Genomic DNA, 21317 nt, shown 5'->3' with positions numbered 1-21317 from the left:
CAGAAATGAAGGGGAGATCAAGAGTTTCCCAGAAAAGCACAAGCTAAAGGAGTTCTTCACCACCAAACTGCTTTTTAAGAAACATTAGGGTGCTTTTTTAAGTGAAAAGAAAGCACTAATTAACAAGAAAACTTATGAAAGAAAAAAAATCACACTGGTAAAGGCAAATGTAAAGTAAAAGTAATGGATCAGCCACTTTAAAGCTGGTACAACAGCAAATGGACAAAGGTTTTTAAATCAACTCTATCTACAATAATTAGTTAAGGAATACACAAAATAAAAAGATTTAACATGACATCAAAAACATAAAATGTGGGAGGAGGCAGTAAAAATGTAGTGCTTTTAGAACGCATTCAAATGTAAGTGAACACCAATTAAAATAGATTGTTATATACATAGACTTTTGTAAAAAATCTCAGGGTAACCACACACACACACACACACACACACACACACCCCTATAATAGATACATAAAAAAATAAAGAGAAGGGAATCCAAACATAACAAAATTATCAGATCTCAAGGAAAAAGAACAAGAGAAGAACAAAGAAACAGGTGAATTACAGAAATCTCCAGAAAACTATTGGAAAAAATGGCAATGAATACCTATCAATACTTAAATATAAATAGAATAAATACTCCAATCAAAGATCTAGAGTAGTGGGGGTGGCTCCGTTGGTTAAGTGTCCGACTTTGGCTCACTGTTCGTGGGTTCGAGTCCTGTGTCAGGCTCTGTGCTGACAGCTTGGAGCCTGGAGCCTGGTTCATATTCTGTGTCTCTTTCTCTTTCTGCCTCTCCCCCACTCACACTCTGTGTTTCTCTCCCTTTCAAAAAATAAACATTTTTAAAAATATTAAAAAAATAGAAACAAAGATCTAGAGTGGCTGGAAGGATTTTAAAAAAACAGGAAAAAAAAACCAATCAAGAAGACCCATGTGTATCAGCCTAGAAGAGACTCACTTCAGCTCTAAAGACACACACAGACTGAAAGTGAAGGGTTGGGAAAATATATCCCATGCAAATGGAAATGAAAAGAAAGCTAGGATAGCAATACTTTATCAGACAAAAAAGACTTTTAAACAAAGGCCGTAACAACAGACAAACGAGCATTACAAAATGATAACCCTTAAAAGAGATCAATCCAACAAAGGATATAACACTAATAAATATTTATGCATCCAACATAGCAGCATCTAAATATATAAAGCAAGTATCAACAGACACCACGAGAGAAACTGACAATAACAAAATAACAGTAAGGAACTCTAATACCCTACTTGCATGAATGGGTAGATCAAACAGAAAAATAAGGAAATATTTGCCTTAAGAGACATTTTAGATCAGGACTTAAAAGATATATAGAAAATATCCATCCAAAACCAGTAAAATGCACATTCTTTTCAAGTGCACATGGAACATTCTCCAAGATAGATCACATCTTAGACCACAAAACAAGTCTCAATATATTTAAAAGGATTGAAATTATATCAAGTATCTTTTCCAACCACAACAGTATAAAACTAAAAATCAATTATAAGAAAAAAACTAGGGAAAAAACTAGAGACTAAGCAGCATGTTACTAAACAACAAATGGATCAGCAAAGAAATCAAAGATGAAATAAAAATAAAATCTTGAGACAAGTAAAAGTGACAATACAATGTTCCAAAATCCATGGGACACAGCAAAAGCAGTTTTAAGAAGGATGCTTGTAGCAATACAGGGCTACCTCAAGGACCGAGAAAAACCTCAAATAAGCAATCTAAACTTACACCCAACTAGAAAAAGAAGAAAGCCCAGAGTTAGTAGAAAAGGAAAAAATAAATATCAGAGCAGAAATAAGTGAAATAGAAACTAAAAAACAATAGAAAAGGTCAATGATACTAATAGCTGATTCTTTGAAAAGATGAAAAAAATTGATAAACTGTTAGCCAGACTCATGAAGAAATAGAGAGGACCCAAATAAATAAAATTGGAAATGAAAGAGTTAAAACTGATACCACAGAAATACAAAGAATGATAAGAGACTACTACAATTATATGCCAATACATTGGGCAACCTAGAATTGCATCAGCAAATAATTAAAAACAAACAAATAAAAAATAAAACAACTCCCAGCAAACAAAAGTTTAGAATCAGAAGTCTTTACAGATGAATTCTATCAAATATTTCAAGAAAAGTTAATACCTATCCTTCTTAAACTATTCCAAATAACTGAAGAGGAAGGTGTGCTTCCAAACTTAGTCTACAAGGCCAACATTACCCAGGCACCAAAACCAGACAGGAATATTGGTTTTCTTTCTTTCTATATTCCTGTAAGCATAGATGCAAAAATCCTCAAGAAAATATTAGCATACCAAATTGAAGAGTTCATTGTAAAGAGCAGATACCATGATCAGGTGGGATTTATTTCAGGGATGTAAGGATGGTTGAATAGCTGCAAGTCCATCAACCCAATAAACCACGTTAACAAAATAAAGGGTAAAAATCATGTGATTATCTCAATAGATGCAGAAAAAGCATTTGACAAAATTCAACACACATTTATGATAAAAACCCTCAGCAAAGTGGGTCTGGGAAGAATGTACCTCAACCTAATAAAGGCCAGTAAGTCAAACCCAAAGTTAACATTATACTCAGTGGTAAAACGCTGAAAGCTTTCCCTAAGTTCAGGAACATGATAAAGATGCCCACTCTCACTTCTTCTATTCAGCATAGTATTAGAAGTCCTAACCACAGCAATTAGGCAAGAGGAACAAATGAAAGGCATCCTGATTAGAAAAGAAGAAACAAAAACTATCAGAACCAATAAATTCAGTAAGTTTGCAGAATAAAAAATCAGTATACAGAAATCTATTGTGTTGCTATACAGTAACAAATTATCAGAAGTTAAGAAAGTCCCATTTACAACTGCATCAAAAAGAATTAAATGACTAGGAATAAATTTAACCAAGGAGGTAAAAGACCTGTAGTCTGAAAGTTATAAGGGATTGATAAAAGAAATTGAAGATGACACAAAGAAATGGAATGATATACCATGCTCATGGATTAGAATAATTAATATGTAAAATGTCCATAATATCTCAAGCAGTCTACACAATCAATGCAATCTTTATCAAAACATCAATCTCTCTTTCAGAGAACTAGAACCAATAATCCTAACATTTGTATGGAATAATGGGAGACTCCAAATGACCAAAGCGATCTTGAGAAAGAAGAACAAATTTGAAGGTATCATACTCCCTTATTTCAAACTATACTGCAAAGCAATTATAACCAAAACAGTGTAGTATAGGCATGAAGACAGACACTTAGCTCAATGGAACAAGAGCCCAGAAATAAACCAACACTTATATGATTAATTAATTTACAACAAAGGAGGTGAAAATATGCAATGAGGAAAGACAATTTCCTCAGTTATGGTATTAGGAAAACTGGACAACTACATGTAAAAGAATGAAACGGAGCCACCTTTTTACACCACATACAAGAATAAATTCAAAATTGATTCAATATTTAAACGTAAGACTTGAAATAATGAAGTTCCTAGAAGAAGACCCAGGCAGTAAGCTCTTTCACATCAATCTGCGTGACAATTTTGTGGATCTGTTTCCCCAAGCATGGACAACAAAAGCAAAGTAAAGCAATTGGTCTATATAAACTAAGAAGGAACAAAACAGACAAACAAAAAAACCTTTTGCACAGCAGAGAAGACCATTAACAAAGTCAAAGGCAGCCTACTGAATGGAAGAAGACATTTGCAAATGATATATCCAATGAAGAGTTAACATCCAAAACATATAAAGAACTCATATAACTCAATATCAAAAGAACAAACAATCCAATTTAAAAATGGGCAGAGGACCTGACTAGACATTTTTACAAAGACTTACAGATTGCCAGCAGGCCTGTGAAAAGATGCTTGGCATTACTAACCCTCAGGGAAATGCAAATCAAACTGCAATGAGATACCACTTAGGAAAAGATTTCAGCTTTTCACCATTGAATGTGATGTTAGCTGTGGGTTTGTCTTAACTTACATGGCCTTTATTACGTTGAGGAACATTCTTTCCATACCCACTTTGCTGAGGGTTTTTATCATAAATGTTAGAATGGCTATTTAAAAAAAAAGACAAGAAATACCAAATGTTGGCATGAACGTGGAGGAAAGACAACCCTTACGTACTGCTACTAGGAATGTAAACTGATGCAGTCACGAAGGAAAACAGTATTGAAATTCCTTAATAATTAAAATAGAACAACTATACCATCCAGCGTCTTGTTTGTATTTATTAAAAAAAAAACCCCTGAAAACACTGATTTGAAAAGATAAATGCACCTCTATGTTTATCACAAAGTTACTTGCAATAGCCAGGATGTGGAAGCAGCCGAAATATCCACTGGTAGATGAATGGATAAAGAAGATGTGATGTATAATGCACATGGAGAAATACACAATGGAATATTACTTGGTCATACAAAAGAATGAAATCTTGCCATTTGCAACAACATGGATGGGCCTAGAGGGTATTATGCTATGTGAAATAAATCGGACAGGGAATGATAACACCTATGCTTTCACTTCGATGTGGAATTTAAAAAACTAAACTATCTAACAAATAAAAGAGAAATAGGCTCATAGATACTGGGAACAAACTGATGCCAGAGGGGGTGGGAGTATCAGGATGGATAAAATAGGTGAAATGAGTTAAGAAGTACAATCTTCCAGTTATAAAGACATGTGGATAAAATGAACACCATAGGAAATACAGTAAAAAAATATTGTAACACATTTGTAGTTTATATAAATATAGAATCACTACGTTATCTCCTGAAACTAATACAGTGTTGTATGTCACTTCTTAAATATTAAAAATAAGAAATATTTAAAAATTAGAAAACACCCCCCAAAAGTATATATATAAAATCGTATTGTGACAGTTTGCTGTGATTGTATTTAACTGAAATATCTGTCTGTTCCTTTACATTTTCTACACCCTGTCAGAGAAGAGGCCCTCCTCCTTTTAAAGGTGAATGCATGCATCTGAGAGATTCCTCCTTATCTCTTCACTCCCACACAACATGTCTTTAGCCACATTATCTCCCTTCCTTGTATTTTAAGTTTCACTCAGCTGCCCCATTCCTCCCTTTGCATGCATGCCTAGATGTACCACAGTCCCAGAGCCTTCCTGCATTAATTTTTCCCCCCATTTCCTCTGAGAAGTCCTTAACACATACTACTTTATTATCCGTTCATTCCTTTGTCCTTCACAATTGATTTTCATCCCCATTTAAATGACACTCGTCTTTCGGAGTTTATGTAGTACTGCATGCTATGTGCTTGATAAATATTTGTTGAATGAATAAACAAATGAACACACTCTTTTTTCATCACCAAATCAATGATCTTTAATCGGTTTCCCCCCTTCCATACATACATGGTTAGTCAGGCCCGTGACTCTGTCCCCATTGTCTTTAACATAGAATTCTGATTTTCTTCTTACTGTGATGCTTCTTCTAGGACACTTGACTGGCCACTTTTTTGGAAGCAGTGTTCCATGTGTTTATAGGTTGTGGTGGAGGACAGACTTAGGGTTCAGATCAAGTCCCTGACACTTCATAGCTGTATGACTTAGGACACAGTGCCCATTTCTTCATACTTTGAAAGGAGGTGCTAATAGTGTTGTTCTAAAGGTCGATGTGATGTTCCATGCCCTTTCAAAGGCAGTAAAGCCTCCATTAATGTTAGTATTTGTATTCATTCCAGTGGCTATCAAGTCCCTATGGGCAGTTGCCATGCTGTTTTTTTCTCCTATTCTGTCTGTCCTCAAAACCAGCAGTGTTGAGCGTGGGGTCCTTGAGAAATACTAGTTGTGAATGAGGGAGTAAAGGAATTGTTCCTCTTCTCTTAAAGGATGATCTTTCCCAAAGCCTTGGCTTTAGTTCTCTTCACCCTTTCCCTTGTGGACCTTCTTTAATCCCTGAGGATATTTTGGCTTCATTCATTTTTTTCCGACAATCTTCTTCAGGTAGATCACCACCAGATCTAAACTGGTATCAGACTCAGCTCTTTGTGAACCCAGATCCAAATTTGCTCTCTTTAATATAACTCCCAAAAGATTATGCTTAAGACATCTCTTTGATACTTTAAATCCCTGTGTTTAAAAAATAACTAGCCTTCTATCCTTCTCTTATTATTCATTCTTATATATATACACACACATTATATATTTACTATTATATATTTATTTATTATATGCATACATTTAATATAGTTCTATAGGGGCGCCTGGGTGGCTCAGTCAGTTAAGCGTCCAACTTCAGCTCAGGTTGTAATCTTGCAGTTTGTGGTTTGAGGCCCGCATCAGGTTCTGTGCTGACAGTTAGCTCAGAACCTGGAGCCTGTTTCCTGTTTCGAGTTCTGTGTCTCCCTCTATCTCTGCCCCTCCCGCTCTCACACTCTGTCTCAAAAATAAACATTAAAAAAATTTTTTAAATAAAAAAAGTAAAATAATCTCCTACATAAAAATATATGTCTAACCTGGACATTTAATTTATATATACATATACACATGCAGAATATAATGTACTATGTATTTCAATAACCTCTAAAGAGTTCTACATGCTTCTTTGTTTATGGGCTCTAAGATAATGCCATTGGGAAAATATTATTCTTCCTAATCAGTACCTCAAGTTATTAGCTACCCCACTGAAACCAAAAATAATAATGTTAATTTTTAAAAGACCAGATACCTTAGCTGCTAGTAACGACCTTTATTTTAATTGAAAACTTTCTTTCATATAAACAGTATTTATTATGTAAGCAACATGCAGATAAATTTTTATTGTAAGAAAAAAACTTAAGCAATGCAGAAGTGTAAAGTTAAAAGCAAGGTCCCTATTTCACCCGTGATACTTGCCCATTCTTACGATTCTTTACAGAGGTGATTCCTATTATTCCCTTAGGAAGACTCTTTTATAGCCCTTTTACTTACATTAATGAACAAACGCACATTTGATTTCTACTTTACGGAAATGCACATTACTGTATTTATTAACACGGACCTGGAACGTTCCCCTTATTAATACATCTTGGAAGGGGAGCCCCCTTAGATCAGCCTCTTCCTAGAAGTCTCCTGCATGGTATTGCCATGTACCAAAGCCCCAGAACATGTTTACCCAGATTTTATTGGTGAGTTCTTAAAAGCTACCTTGATGTTTTTGGTTCATCCCTCTCTGATGCATAATCTCTTAAGTAAATGAGAATACACGTTTCAAACTTTTCTCTCTTGGCCTCTTTGTGCATGCCTCTTTTCCTATTTCTTACACTGAAACGTCTGCTTATCCTCCAAACCCTGTCAAATGTTAACTTACACATGGAGTCCTCTCCACTAACTTCAGATTAAAGTGATATTTTTAAGAGATTCCCCAATGTTGAGGACAGAGGCTGAGGTTTTTATACTCCCACAGAGCTAAACATAGGGTTCTATCTATGTCTGGTATATTTTGAATCCATGTCTTGCATAAACAAATACATGATTTGTAACTTTTGTTATCCAACATGTATGCACAGATAGCCTATAAGCACCTTCAAGGTAAAAACACGTCTCAGTGCGCCTTGACTAGTGTAGATATTTGATGACTTGCTTGCTGGTGCGATATGATCTGTATCGTGGACACAAACAGTGATGGAGTTCTTTCCTTGCTTGTTGTATCAAAAGTGCCCAGCAGTCAGTCTAAGAATCTATTACAGAGAAATAAGGATGGACCTACCAGAATCTCCAAGAGGATTTTGAAGTGAGCTGGATAACCCTAAAAGAAAAGAAATTAAAAAGAATTATTTACATGGATACCCATTGTTTGTTGTTGTTTTGCTTTGTTTTCGGGTTTCCAAAATCTTTTCCCCCTTTTTTTTGTCAGGGAGAACGCTGTCTTTCAATGGAAGACCTGCAGGTGGCTTGAGTGGAATGGCCTTGCCCTCCCCTGCTCCATGCACAGAAACATGTTAACCCGAGTTCTTCATTGGCGAGCCACATCAGTTTGTTGTGGGATGGTTATGAGACTCGGCTTGTACCAGTGAGGATAATCCCTCCAACTTGAGGGTTCACTCCTCCGTTGTGAGGTGGAAAGATAATATAGCCTTGTGATTGACAGAAGCTCACTTTCCCGCCATGGGTAGCAAGTCTGAGAGTAAAACCAAAAAAAAAGGGTCAAATGACTGAGAAAAGAAAGTAAAGACAAGACACTTAATTCATCATCATCATCCCTTGATTTACTTTTTCCTGAATCCTGAAGCTTGTCTACTCCTGGACATTTTGGATAAACAAGTGTCCAAATTCCCTTTACCTAAGCTCTTTGAATTTGTATGCCCTATAATGGAGAGAGAAGAGACTCAGAAAATTACATAGAAGGTTTAATTAATTTTAAATATTTCTTCTGACTCTATTTTCTTCCCATCTCTTTTTAGAGGATGTATGGTGATGAAATTCTCTAAATTTAATTGTTTAGTCTCTGCTTTCTAACTCCCAAAATGTTCACAGAATGGAAATGTTTAATTTTGTGAAGGTATGCCAAAAATGATCTACAAAAATGGCTTAAAATTGGAGGCTGGATCTTATGCTAAAATGACTGGTTAGAAATCAAAAAACTGAAATGTGGTTTCTGCTGACCTGGTCTTTTATCAGTTTTATTCAATTACATCAATGAGAAGATGGGGGACAGGAATGATATATATTGACTACCTACTCAATTTCCACTATTTCATGAAATTTATCCCTTTCATATAAACGTTGTTATCCCAATTTGAAAAATTTTTAGAAATCCAAATAATTCTCAGAGGTCCAGTCTTGACCAGTGTGCCCTACCTGGTTGGGTTTAATAGATGTAAGATTAGAATCCATTTGGGTCTGACTTCTAAACCAATCCTTCACCACCGTCTGTAATGCCATAAAATTAGGACGAATGTTGACTCTGTTCTCTGTTCTCAACGTGCATTTCTGACTTTTAGTCCACTGTCTTGACATTTGTGGCTTCATATTATTGTTTTGGGAAATAACAGCCATTTATTTTGGGGTGAAGTACATTGATATAGAAAGAGTATGAGGTTTGAATTTGGACTTGTGAAGTCTAGTCCCGTGATTTTTCCACTAAGGAGTGCTGCGATTATGTGACTCAAGCTTTCTAGATCTTAGTTTCCTCCTCTGTCAAGTAAAAGATAAGGGCCATTCATCTCTCAAGTCTATGTCAGCACCCTTCTACTGGTAAAGGTTTCTCTAGAAGGCGGTACATCTTCTCTTAGAGGCTGGGCCACCCTGTGTTATGATGATATGCTAGATGTAGTGATGTCTTGCTCAACTCAGTATTTCCCAACAGTGAGCCCAGTGTGTGGCAAATAGTAGATGATCAGTAAATAACTAGATGAGGGAATGATATCTATTCACTTTTGTGTACAGAATGCTATGTTTTATTTTGATTCTTTCCCCCCCACTTGACCAAGAGGATTTGAAATAGTTCCAGTGTTTATGGGTGAGACGTAAAAATAGGTTAGTGATAGACTGAGTATTGCAGTGCTCTATACATCAACATAGCCTTTAAAGAGGGTTTTCTTTCTCATTCAAAGCTCAGTATAAGCAAAGAGCTAACTCAAAATTTTAAAATAAAAGATGTACTTTAAAGTGTAAAACGGTCATTCAAGGTGGCCATTGTATTTCAGCTTTTAAGACTTGGTAACTGAGCCATCCTGGTGAACCCTCTGTGTGAATGAAACCTCCCTTAATCGGCTTTTCCTATATTATTTCGTCCTGGGAAAGAAAAGTGGTAGTTAAGCCAGAAGCAAGAAGGATAACAGAAAAAGGAGTCTGTGGCCAAAGCAGCAGAATTACTTTTTTTTTTTAATTCTTTCACTTGTGTTCGTGAAGGAGAAGGAAGAAACACAATTTTTTTTGTCTTTGTTTAGACATTGAACAATACAAATCACAAGAACATATATTTTTGACATACTATTTTTTTTGGTGTTCTTTGGAATTTGGACCCTAATTAAAAAATATGTGTTTCCTAGCCCTTCTTACTGTGAAAATCCTTGGCAATATAAACAGATGCACTGGTTGGCTTTTAATTCTGACACCAGACTGTCTGAAATAATAGCTCTAAGAAAGTGTGAATTCTTTTATTCCTCAAGCTTTAATTATAAGTACTTAATTTGTTTGTCTTTCCATTGGTGATTGTCATACCAATCTGGTTTGCCTTTCATCTGGCTAAACATGGTGCACCTTAGAAGCTTCTCATTTTGAAAAGTTGATTCTGCCTGAGAAGATGGAAACAAGCTAACAGGTGGAGTTATTTTCATCCTTCAGGGCACCTCCCTGTAATTTAACAATTAAGAAATTAAGTGGTGTTCTAAAAATTTCAGTAATATAGGCTTGAAAGATGACAGAATTAGGATCTTGATAAGCAGTTTGAAAACACTGAGTATTTCTCATAAAAGTTTGAAAAATGAGCCAAGTTAATAGCTTACTAACTTGTCTGGACCTTTCACAGCCAAAGGTGTTTTTCATTTTTTGTGTCCACCATTTTTTACTCTTCAAAACCAATTTGCTGTCAACGTTTTTAGCCACGAGACTGTGAAGGTATTGTCTTCTGTAATTAGATGAGGTACCACATGGTGCATTCGTGGAAAAAGTCATCAGTTGCTTGGAGTGGGGATAGTTTGGATATAGTGTTCGGTCTGATATTCCTGAATATGGCCATATTCCACTTCTACGGTGGAGAGATGTGTTACTGTCTTCTAAGGGCAAAAGTGAAATCCAGGAAAAGCAAATCACTGCCTGAACTCATGACAAATATAATGAAGAAAGTCTCGGGCTTTTCCTCCAATTGGTTTCTTTCCAAGTCTTTCTCTGTATGTTAGTTTACATTTTGGGCTGCTCTCCCCAATTATTTAAGAGCCTACTACGAGAGATGTTTATGTCCCCTTTGTAAATATGAGGGGAAGAATGATTATGATTAAAATGTGAAGAACTTTGTGTAAGGAATTACAATGATTATTTCCGTCCTCATAACAACTGAAGGAGTAATCGGTATTATTCGTATTCGTATCCTGATTTCAGAGATGAGGAAACTAAGATTTAGTGAGGCTAACTGACCAAAGCTCAAAGAGCCAGACAGCTGGGGTAGCAGGGATTTGAACCCAGAACAGGCCTGAGTATTTAATCATGTCCCTGCTGTTGCTAGACATTAAGAAACCTTATGCTTTACACATATAAATGTGTTTCATCACATTCCCAGTTTCAGGGAATGTATACCCATTTTACAGATGGGAAAACTGAAAGTTTGTCCAAGTCATTTGTCTCACTCATTTGGCTCACTCAGTTCAGAAGCAGTGGTGATGGGCTTAGAATTAAGGTTTGCCTCATTCCAATAACCCTGTGCTCAAAACCTTCTTTTTAAACTGCATAATAACATTTGTTTAGGGCTTTAGAGTTTATTCCCTAACTCTAGTAGATAGCACACACACACACACACACAAACACACAAAATCATCAGTGTGCAATGACTAAATAAAGTAAGATGCCCGTAAGACTCGAGATAAGGGTAAAAGCTGATGATGTGTATTGGTGTTTTTGACATTTTCTTTAACAGTGATGGAAGGAGTCTTGCAGGATATGCATCGCGTTTATACTCCTGAACAGAGTGTAACAACTCTTCAGGAATGGTGCGAAGAATACCAGGTGACGCTCTCTGGATCTTTTTGCAGAAATGCAGCTACTATTTTGTCTATTTCTTTAGAAGTTTATCCCCCATAAACAGAAAATTTCTTTAGGTGGGATTAGATTTTGGAGGATATGAAATTTCAGAATCCCCTGGGTTCCATGACCATGCTTTGGGGCAATAACTTGGACAGCAATGACAGCTTCTAAGTTGTTTCCTGTTTTTCTTGGTCTCATTGCAATCCTTGCCAAAGCTTCCCTCCTTCGCTGCTGCTGCATTAGTAATGCAAAATGAAATTCATTGTGCCCATTATATCTGTTAAATGGTTTCCATTTTAACTTGAGAAAAATGTATTGACGTTCATGTGTTTGGCATGGAAAATGTGTGTATCTATCGAAGATAGCAACTTGTCTGTTGGAATTACAGTGCATTATGTATAATGCTGCTTTTAGCTGTGCATGTACATTTCCTGGAATCTTATTGTGTCAGAGCTTGGAAAGTTTACACAAGCATTGGTAATCTAATTTTTGTCTGGTGGGTGGCTGTGGAAATATGGAGTATTTGAAAAAGCAAATGTCTTGGCCATCTGTGCCAGGGAGTGGTTTGGTGACAGGGGTGTCTAGTCAGGTGGGGTAAAAAGCATCCATCAGAAATAAAGGTTTTAAAAATATTGCCCCAGGCCTCACCTAAATATTAATTTCCCCAGGAGCAGAAAGATAAAACGGTTATCGCGACACGGTTCTTTAGCACGTTTCTGGTTATTATTTTTAGGAATTCTAATTGTAAGGTTGAAGAATCTGTTTTATCTTTCTCCTGCCTCTTAATGATAATCCTTCCCTGGACCGCATTGCTTCCTATGTCTTTTGTCTTCTGCAGACATGAGTCTTTGGCTCATGAGCATCTTGTTAAGGTCTGTTGAGGATTAGGGACTGTGACACAATTTTCTTGCTGACTCTTTTTATGGGGGATTTTTCAGTTGGTTTGTCTTGGAGGTCTTTGAAATGTCTTCTATCAAGCAATGATTTTCATTTTTCTTTGTTCTGCTCAAAATTGGGGTTGTATTTTGCTCAACTGTTCCTGGGGTCTAGGTAATGAATTGTATTATTTAATAGGCAAGTGTGAAATTCTTTGTGCAGCGGCTCTCCTGCTCCATGCCTCTCAGAGTTGCTTAAATCCTACTCACTGCACTGCTGCTGAACTGTGATGTAGTTTTGTTTTTTAGCTTTAAGTACATTTCAGTCATCCATCGAATGCAGGGTTTCTTAACTTCAGCGCTGTTGTCATTTGGGGAAGGATAATTCTCTGTTGTGGGGGACTGCCCTGTACATGGTGGGCTGTGTAGCAGCGTCCCTGGCCTCCACCCACCAGATGCCGGTGGCACCTTCCCTCAGTGTCTCCAGGTGTTCCTAATGTCCCCTTGGGGGTGTGTGTGAAATCACCCCATTTGAGAATCACTGATCTAAAGCAAGGTTGAAAGACAAGGCTGGCATGATGTAAAGGATTTTCCATAAAAAGCACTGAACTCAAGCAACACAATGACAATGCCGAGAGAGCTTTGTATCTTGGAGGATATTTGGAGGAACTGTATCACACATCCCTGGAGAAAATACTGTAATAATTGTCTATAGTTTCCTAGACTGAGTAAGAGAGGAGGTAAGGGTCACCTTTTAACTGCTTTGCTTCTGATCTGCTAATTATCTCCTCACCCTGTGATGCCTTTTATCTCCCCTCTATGCAACTTGACTCACATAAGGAAGATTCTAATTCTTCACAGATTTCCACCTTAACTACTTTTCTACCCTAACCTCCCTGCTCTCCCGTTCCCCTCCCTGGTTTTCTTTGGCTCAAATGGGAACATGGTTCCCATTTATATCTTTAATCCACTTCACCACCTAATAATACACCTCTTCTGAGAACAAATTTTAACAAGATGCTTTCGCCTCTGTGATACACTCTGGTAGAGAATTCATGTTTGCCGTGATGAGTGACCTCTGCTCCCCCGGAAAAGCCGGATGCCACTCACCGCTGCAGTGAAGACGTACACATTTAACTGTCGTTTCACTTTTTCTCAGTGCCTCCTTGAGTGTTGCCTCTGTTGTATTTAATGGCAGTCCTATGGGCCTCTCAAAAGGGCATCTATTTGCTACTGAAATTGCAATTAAGATAACATGCGAACGAATGAAGTAATCACCCTCATCTGATAATTGTATCAAGATTATTTTTTTAAATGATGTGAAAGCTGTGGAGGTATGCGGACAAATCTATTTGATCAATATATGGGGTATAAAGAGACAAGATTGACTGATGGATAAAATGGAGCTGACACAAACAGGCTGGCGGCCGGCCGTAGGCCTCTTTAGGGCAAATGCAATTAACTTAGAATAATAGACTCAAAGTTGATGGTTGGAAATGCATTTTTATTAACAATCACAGCCTGAATCATTATGCTCTTATGAATAAGATGCTACTTACATTTTGTGCATGTGTGTGCATGCATATATAAATACATATACATATGTCTCTGTACGTATATATCCATGCCTCTCGTATTCCTATGTGCTCTGCTTACCATTTGGGTGGAAAAGTTGATTTTTAGGATAACGTACTTTAAAAAGGAAATTCATTCATAAATTGTCTCCAGGTCTATAAATTCTGAATATTCTCCCAAATTACATATATAAAAATCATGCTACTTATCTGCTGCTATTAGACATAAAGTCAGTGAGCCCTGGTCCCAGAACTGCTGGTCCTTTGGGGATTTGGAATTGCAATCAGGGATTTACAGATTTCATTTTGAAGAGGAGAAGTCATTACTAGAAACCTAAGCTCATTTCCTCTCCTTTAATAGCTATTTTAAATCATTCATTTAGAAAATACATTAACTATTTAGCGTACTTGCAATGCGTTTCTCTTGGTGTTAAGTCTATATTTTTCTAAGAGTTTTTTTTTTCTAAAATTATTTCAAATGGAGAGAATTAGAAAAAAAAAGATCAGGTGACATTTTAGTGATATAAAATTACTTTCGCATAACATTATTCTCTCACTGCTTAAGAGTATGCAACTTAAAACTTTAACAACATATTACAATATTATTAGCCAACTGGTTTAATACCATAGAGATGAAGAAACGTGGGTGACCCGTGGAAAATGGCAAACCGGACCTCAATTCTGATGAAGAAATGCCATATGGCTCACAGCCTCTTTATGTGAATTTGTTAGTAAATTAAATAGAAAACAGTTTTCATTCTGTACTAATACTTAATATTGATTTCAACCTTAACTAACAACTGAGTCATAAAAGGACAAAAGATGATAGCAAAGAATAAGTAACTTTGATTTCTACAAAGAATTCTGAATACGGAGTCTTGCATAACACTGCAAACTGCTTTATATATATATTTTTTTCAAATGCAAAATAAAGCTCCCTGAGTTATGTAATTGCTATTCTTCAAAAGGACATCATGAAGGTTGACAATTTAAAATGTACTCTTCCTGTCACCATCCAATTTTTTTTAAATGTCTTACTGCTGGTGTTAAAAACAATCTCCGCAGAGGGCTGCCATTGCCAATTTAGGACACTGGCTTTGTTATTAGCGTAGGCATATTAGATCCTCTCCTTGCTCTTCCTGCCTGCTTTGTTCTTTTGATATGGCAGGGAGCTGAAATTGACAACAGCCTACATTTATATAACAATAACTTGCATTGTTAAATATATATGTGTAGATAGAGAGTTCTTTTATTCCCCAAAGATATCAAAGTTCACTACACACCAAGAAAAAACCCACAGAAATATGCAGATGCTTCTGGGGTAAACCGTGGCAACTATGTAAAAGCATAAAGCATTGACAGCCTTAGGCTTCTGGAATAGTTCAGAGTCATTTGTAATTTTTGAAATTTTTACCCCTTTAGAAAATTTCTGTTTTCTTCAGGAAGAAGAAAAGGATAAAGGTCACACTTTGTTACCTGCGTGACAAACCAGAAGCAGTTTAGGAAAGTAAGGGGAGGGTGGGGGACATAGTCATCTGAATCTGCGTACTTGAAGAACAGTGCTGGTGTAAACACAAGGTCAAGTGGGCTGCTTTGTATCACTGTGGGATCCAGTGCATTCGTTAAAACCACACACAGTAAACTCAGAGGGAAGAGTCTGATGACTGGATGGGCACCCCTAAAAATAGGGTTAACAGATTTAGCAAATAAAAATACAGGATGCTCAGTTAACTTTGAATTTCAGATAAACAATGCATACGTTTTTGTAGAAGTATGTCCCAGGCAATATGTAGTATGTACTTAATATTTTTAAAATTGCGTTATTTATAGGAAATGTAAATTTAACGAGGCGTTCTCTATTTAATCTGGCAAGTCTAACTATAAAAACAAAGCTTTGTGTACTGTTCAGAAAGTATTTTATAATTGGGGTAAAGAAAGTTTTTAGAGAAAAAATAGCATTTTATCTTTTTGTTATTCTTAAAACACTCACCAACTTAAAATTTTATAAAACTCTTCTCTTCCTTACCGAATAGTAATTCATAATATTAGATTTAGATGTCACTTTGCTAAAAATTGTGAGTATAGGTCCTGGACAGAATATTTCCAAATAAGATAAGGCTCAGGTTATATCATAATAATTGACACATGGCTATCTGTCTCCCTGACTGCCCATAAAGGATCAAGAATTTTTAAAAATTGATTTTCCTGAGGGGCACCTGGGTGGCTCAGTCAATGAAGCGTCCAACTTCGGCTCAGGTCATGACCTCGCTGCTGGTGGGTTCAAGCCCCACGTAGGGGCTCTGTGCTGACAGCTCAGAGCCTGGAGCCTGCTTCAGATTCTGCATCTCCCTCACTTTCTGCCCCTCCCAAACTCACATTCTGTGTCTCTCTCAAAAATGAAAAAATGTTAAAAAATTAAAAAAAATTGATTTTCCTGAGAACAAGTTATGACGCCAAGCAGATGGTAGGAGCTCAACCGTATTGCTTCAGTGAATTTATTCTCTCACCATTGAATTTATTTTCTGACCATTGAATTTATTTTCTCTCCTTTCTTCTAACCTTCTCTCCTTTTCTTCCTTTCCAGACACAATGATAGTTTTCTCTCTACATTTTAATTCCTATTTTGAGATATTCTTCAACATACAGAGGGTGAAATGCCATACTGATCTAGCAGTGAGGTATAGGCTGTAGTTCTCCAGCAATATTTCTTACAAGGATGAGATTAGGTTAGGTCTGGATGCTTAAGAGTCCTTCTACTGAAGATGGGGAGAATTAGCGAGGTATTTTTTTTTAACCCTGCCAGGAAAGATATATTATAGAAACATTAAACTTAAGATATTTAACTATACTCTTTAGCACTTCATATGCATTCTTTATTATGGAATGTATATTATCTACTATATGAAGGAGTTAAGAAGTTTCTTAGAGGACTTTAAATATATAGAATTTTTATCTTAGGTACTGAACCAACTTTGGAAACATAGACCCAAGCTGCAACTCTGTTGTATTAAAATTATATTACATAAAATAACATTACATCTCTTATAAAATTTGAAATTTTATGCTTTAATAGCAAACAGTAAGTCTTTTCATCCCCATCTTCATTATTATTGATTATGTTTTTATTGTTTACATGGTATGGATATTTCCTAAAGAAATACAGTATAAAGTGCAAGAGGTCTGGAGTGAGGGTAACAAGAAGCAGAGTGAGATAGATCCTTAAAGAAGATTCAGGGTTACAAACACACAGAATAGGATTAAGGTTATCCAGAAAGCAGAAACCAGAGTATTCGTCAGGCACAAAAATAACATCAGATTTGTGGGGGTTTTTTAACTGTAAGTTTCTGTCTTGTGTGTGTGTGTGTGTGTGTGTGTGTGTGTGTGTGTGTGTGGTATGCAGGGAAGCTTACTCTTTTTTTGAGATTTGATTAGACATTACATTAATAAAGTTAAGATGATCAAGCTAAAAGTCCAAAGAAGCCAATTTAATCCATCTTTTTATTAGTTAAAGCATAGGGAGAAGACTGATAGAGGAGATGGACTAACATTTATCAAGTGTCTTCTATATTCAGGCACTTTCCCCCCAAGTAATGGGAATACTAATCCATATCTCTGAGCTAAGGACTCTTTGTTGTTGTTTTATCAATGTTTAATTTTTACTTATTTTGTAAGTAATCTCTACACCCAATGTGGGGCTCAAACTCACAACTTCAAGATCAAGAATCACATGCTCTAGCGGCTGAGCCAGTCATGTGCCTCACGACCTCAGGACCCTGACTCATGGTCTAATGGGAGTGATATTCAAGGAAGCAAATGATTGCTGCCCATTGCAATGTAGTGTGATAAAGACGTAGAATCTTATACAGACATGGCTTCATATAGAATGTTATCAACTTCATAATGCAATTGCAGGAGTATCTTCACTGGGGAGATATGCTTGAATTTGGTTCAGAAAGAATTTATCAACTGGCCAAAAAAAGTTACAAAAACCATTTTGTGGAGAGGGTGCAATGATTACCAGAGTGTTGGGTTATGAGGTAGCATCAGAAAGAGACAACTGGTCTAACTGGACAGTAAGGTTCAGGGTAGTAAGAATTCCAGGAAACAGGACTTGAGAAAGAGGCATAACTCAGAACTTGGAGGCCTTGAGCATCATCAAAAGGAGAATTTAAAGCAGGAAAATGGTCAAATTTAGAAAGGGAATCCTGGAAGCAGATGGGAAGGGACAAGATTAGGTTAGAAGAGTAATGTTTAGACTCTTACAATCAATAGTTTAGGAAGTAGTAATGAAAGCTTAAACAAAGTGTCGATTTGTAATTAGAAATGGATAGGATGTAACAAATTCAAAAGTTAATGAATCAAAGCATTCAATAGCTGGGCATTCCGGGGAGAGGTGATAAACTTGGTTACTACAAAACAGGATTATACTGAATTGGGTGCCAAATGAAAGGTGTTTGCTGGTGGTAATCTCTATGACTCAGATGAAAGAGAATCAAGAGAAGGAAAGTGAATTAACTTTTTGGATGATAAATCAACTTATAAGGAAACGGACTAGGTAGTTTTACATATATTCCAATGGACAACTTTACAGCTGTCTCTTTTTCTTGTGGAGTGTTATCCCCTTTGGCTAAAGAAGAAACTGAACGCCAGAAATGTTAAATGTACTGTTACAAGTTCACAGAGCTAGAAAACCATGGTATGCAGGTCCCTCTTCAAGCCCATCAAACCACAGAGTTCCTGTTCTTCCCTTTAAAACGCATAGCGTCAGATTGACTGCAGACTGATGCGTATGTTTAGACCCAATTGAACAAGGATTTAATTCACATCAGCCACACTTTAAGTAGGTTGTGGTTTCAAAAGCGCTGTGTGTTTGAGATTTCCTAACCAGTTTGAAAGAACAGAACAGGTTTCATTCATTCACTCACTCAAGATTTATTGAATGCCTTCTTTCTTATTTTGGTCATAATTTGCTGCTACTTAGGCTTTAAAGGAAGGGACTTACCTTGTTGTCCAAGTATGAGCCTTGGTTTAGAGGCATTGTAGGAGACAACTACCAGATGCTACCACTGTTGTGACCACCATGTCCCAAAAGAAAAGGGAGAAGAAACTATAATCAAGTGTCAGTTTTCCCCTTCACATCTATTTTTTTTTTAATTAATCACTCTTTTTTCTCTCTCTTCCATGCCTGCCCCTGTAGGTCTAAGTAAATAAAAATATATATTACTGCAGGTGCCCCTGCTGTGCAAATGGAAAGAAATGTAATGTTTTTGGCCACGGGAAAGCTGCCAAACCCAGAGTACCAGCACCATGAGAGTCATCCTCCGTTTATTTCCCCCTTTCCCTTTTTTGGATGTTGTTGAGACACTAGTGTGGCATGGAGCCTGTTTGCTCCTTGCTGTATTTATTTTGTTAAGATTAGAGTTGCTAAGATACGGTAGTTATTTAAATTGTAACCACCGATGCCAGTGGTCATAAAATAAAGAACTAAAATTCCTTTATTTGCTAACTCTAATGAAAAACATTCCTGAGGGGGCTGGGGAGTGTTTTGGGGAAGAAAAAAAAAAGAACAGTACACCAAGTGGCCCATGTTATAGCACATAATTAGATCTACTAGTCCAGCTAATGTTAAACTATTTCATTTGAAAATCAAGAGACAATTTCTGGCTTCAAGTTTTTTTTTTCTTTTATTCTTAAATGATTATTTTTAAACAAAGGGAATGGTCATGTTCTGCAAATTTTATGTCCCCTCTTCTATTTAGTTTTTTAAGCCAAGGGATTTTCGCCCCCTATTTATTGCTGGTTAATTTCCTCTGTTCAATACATATTTTGAGTGATTTAAAGTTTTAGCACTTTCTCGCAACTTCTTGAGTTGCATCTCTTAATTCTTCTCATCTGGTGTAGCTAAAGCCCTCAATCTCTCTCATTTTTTAATTCTGCTTCGTCCATAATATGTAAATTACATTTACTTTTGCTGAGGTCAGTGACATTTTTTAGGTTATTGGAAAGAAGCCACAGCCTGTTTCAGAATTTATTGTTATTGACAAGAAAACATTGTTTTTTCTTCATAATGGATCTTTACAAAAAAACCTCAAAATGTTTTCCTACCAAATTCAGTCAATGCTGGGACATTTCTTTAACTTGGTGGTAAATATTTTTCAACTAATACTTAAAAGCCATAAAACTATTTGGGTGGAAAAATAGTCTCCGAGCAGCCAGTTTGGCAAAAGTTTGTTCTGTAAATGTGTGCAATTTTAAATTACTGTACGTTTTTATTTCACAAAAATTTCCAGCTTCCCCACTACACTCCAAATACCAATATCCAGAGTTTCCACTGGCAATTCTTTGTTTGTCCTGGAAGCATCTTGCAATTTGGGACCAAGAAAGTACTGTGTTCCCTTTGGATTTATCGACATAAACATATGCCTTTCTTTTTCAGCGTGCAGTTCTTTGCAGAGGAAGCTAGTTTAATGGGCAGACTGTCAAATAAGATGAAGGTTGTATCAAAACTAGCACGTTTGGCTTAAAAAGGGATCTTCAGCAAATTTTAATCTATTTAGAGAAAGATAAACTATAGAATAATGACCTGTCCTGATGTGATTTGATTAAAAGTAAGATTTTCTGAAATCGCCATTTAAACACCTTGCCAGAAAGACAGAGAGTATATGCTGTACACTATTGAATTGTATTCATTAAGCCAAACTCCTAATGCCCAGTGGAGCCTTCTTCCACAACAAGCTTGTGGTTAATTGTAATTCCATTGGAGAAATTGCAAAAAGGTGGTTTCTGCCCACATCTTTGGAGACCAATGACTCCTCGGGCTCTGTGGTTATTGCTGTCTCAGGATTTTGAGATGCCTGTGCTTTAGAGAGTTCCCTTTCTATCATCTGAGTCCTTAGAACTTAATGACCAGAGGTGAAGTGATTAACCATAGTCTTCAGTCTTCACAGCCGATGTTGATATACCTGCTGTGTGCCAGGAACTGTTATGGATTCTGTGGATACAGTAGTAAATAAGACAAGCAGTCTTATTTGTCTAAGGACACCACCAGAATTGAATTTTATTTGACTCTGCATCACGAGGTCTAAGAATATAGATACTTCAGGTCTCTGTCTACTTTTATATA

General features: G+C 36.5%; 1 protein-coding gene across 4 annotated transcripts in view; it reads right to left on the bottom strand.

The window, feature by feature from the left end:
* Nucleotides 1–21317, bottom strand: part of MDFIC2 (MyoD family inhibitor domain containing 2) — a 106994-nt gene that overhangs the window by 38609 nt on the left and 47068 nt on the right. For all 4 annotated transcript variants that reach the window (XM_029918599.1, XM_029918602.1, XM_029918600.1 and 1 more), the window contains exon 3: nt 7775–7813. In XM_029918599.1, coding sequence (XP_029774459.1) covers nt 7775–7813 — 39 coding nt within the window. The remainder of the gene's footprint in view (nt 1–7774; nt 7814–21317) is intronic.

This window comes from Suricata suricatta, chromosome 12, assembly GCF_006229205.1.
Source record: "Suricata suricatta isolate VVHF042 chromosome 12, meerkat_22Aug2017_6uvM2_HiC, whole genome shotgun sequence".
Lineage (NCBI taxonomy): Eukaryota > Metazoa > Chordata > Mammalia > Carnivora > Herpestidae > Suricata > Suricata suricatta.
This window is presented reverse-complemented; position numbering and strand designations above follow the sequence as displayed.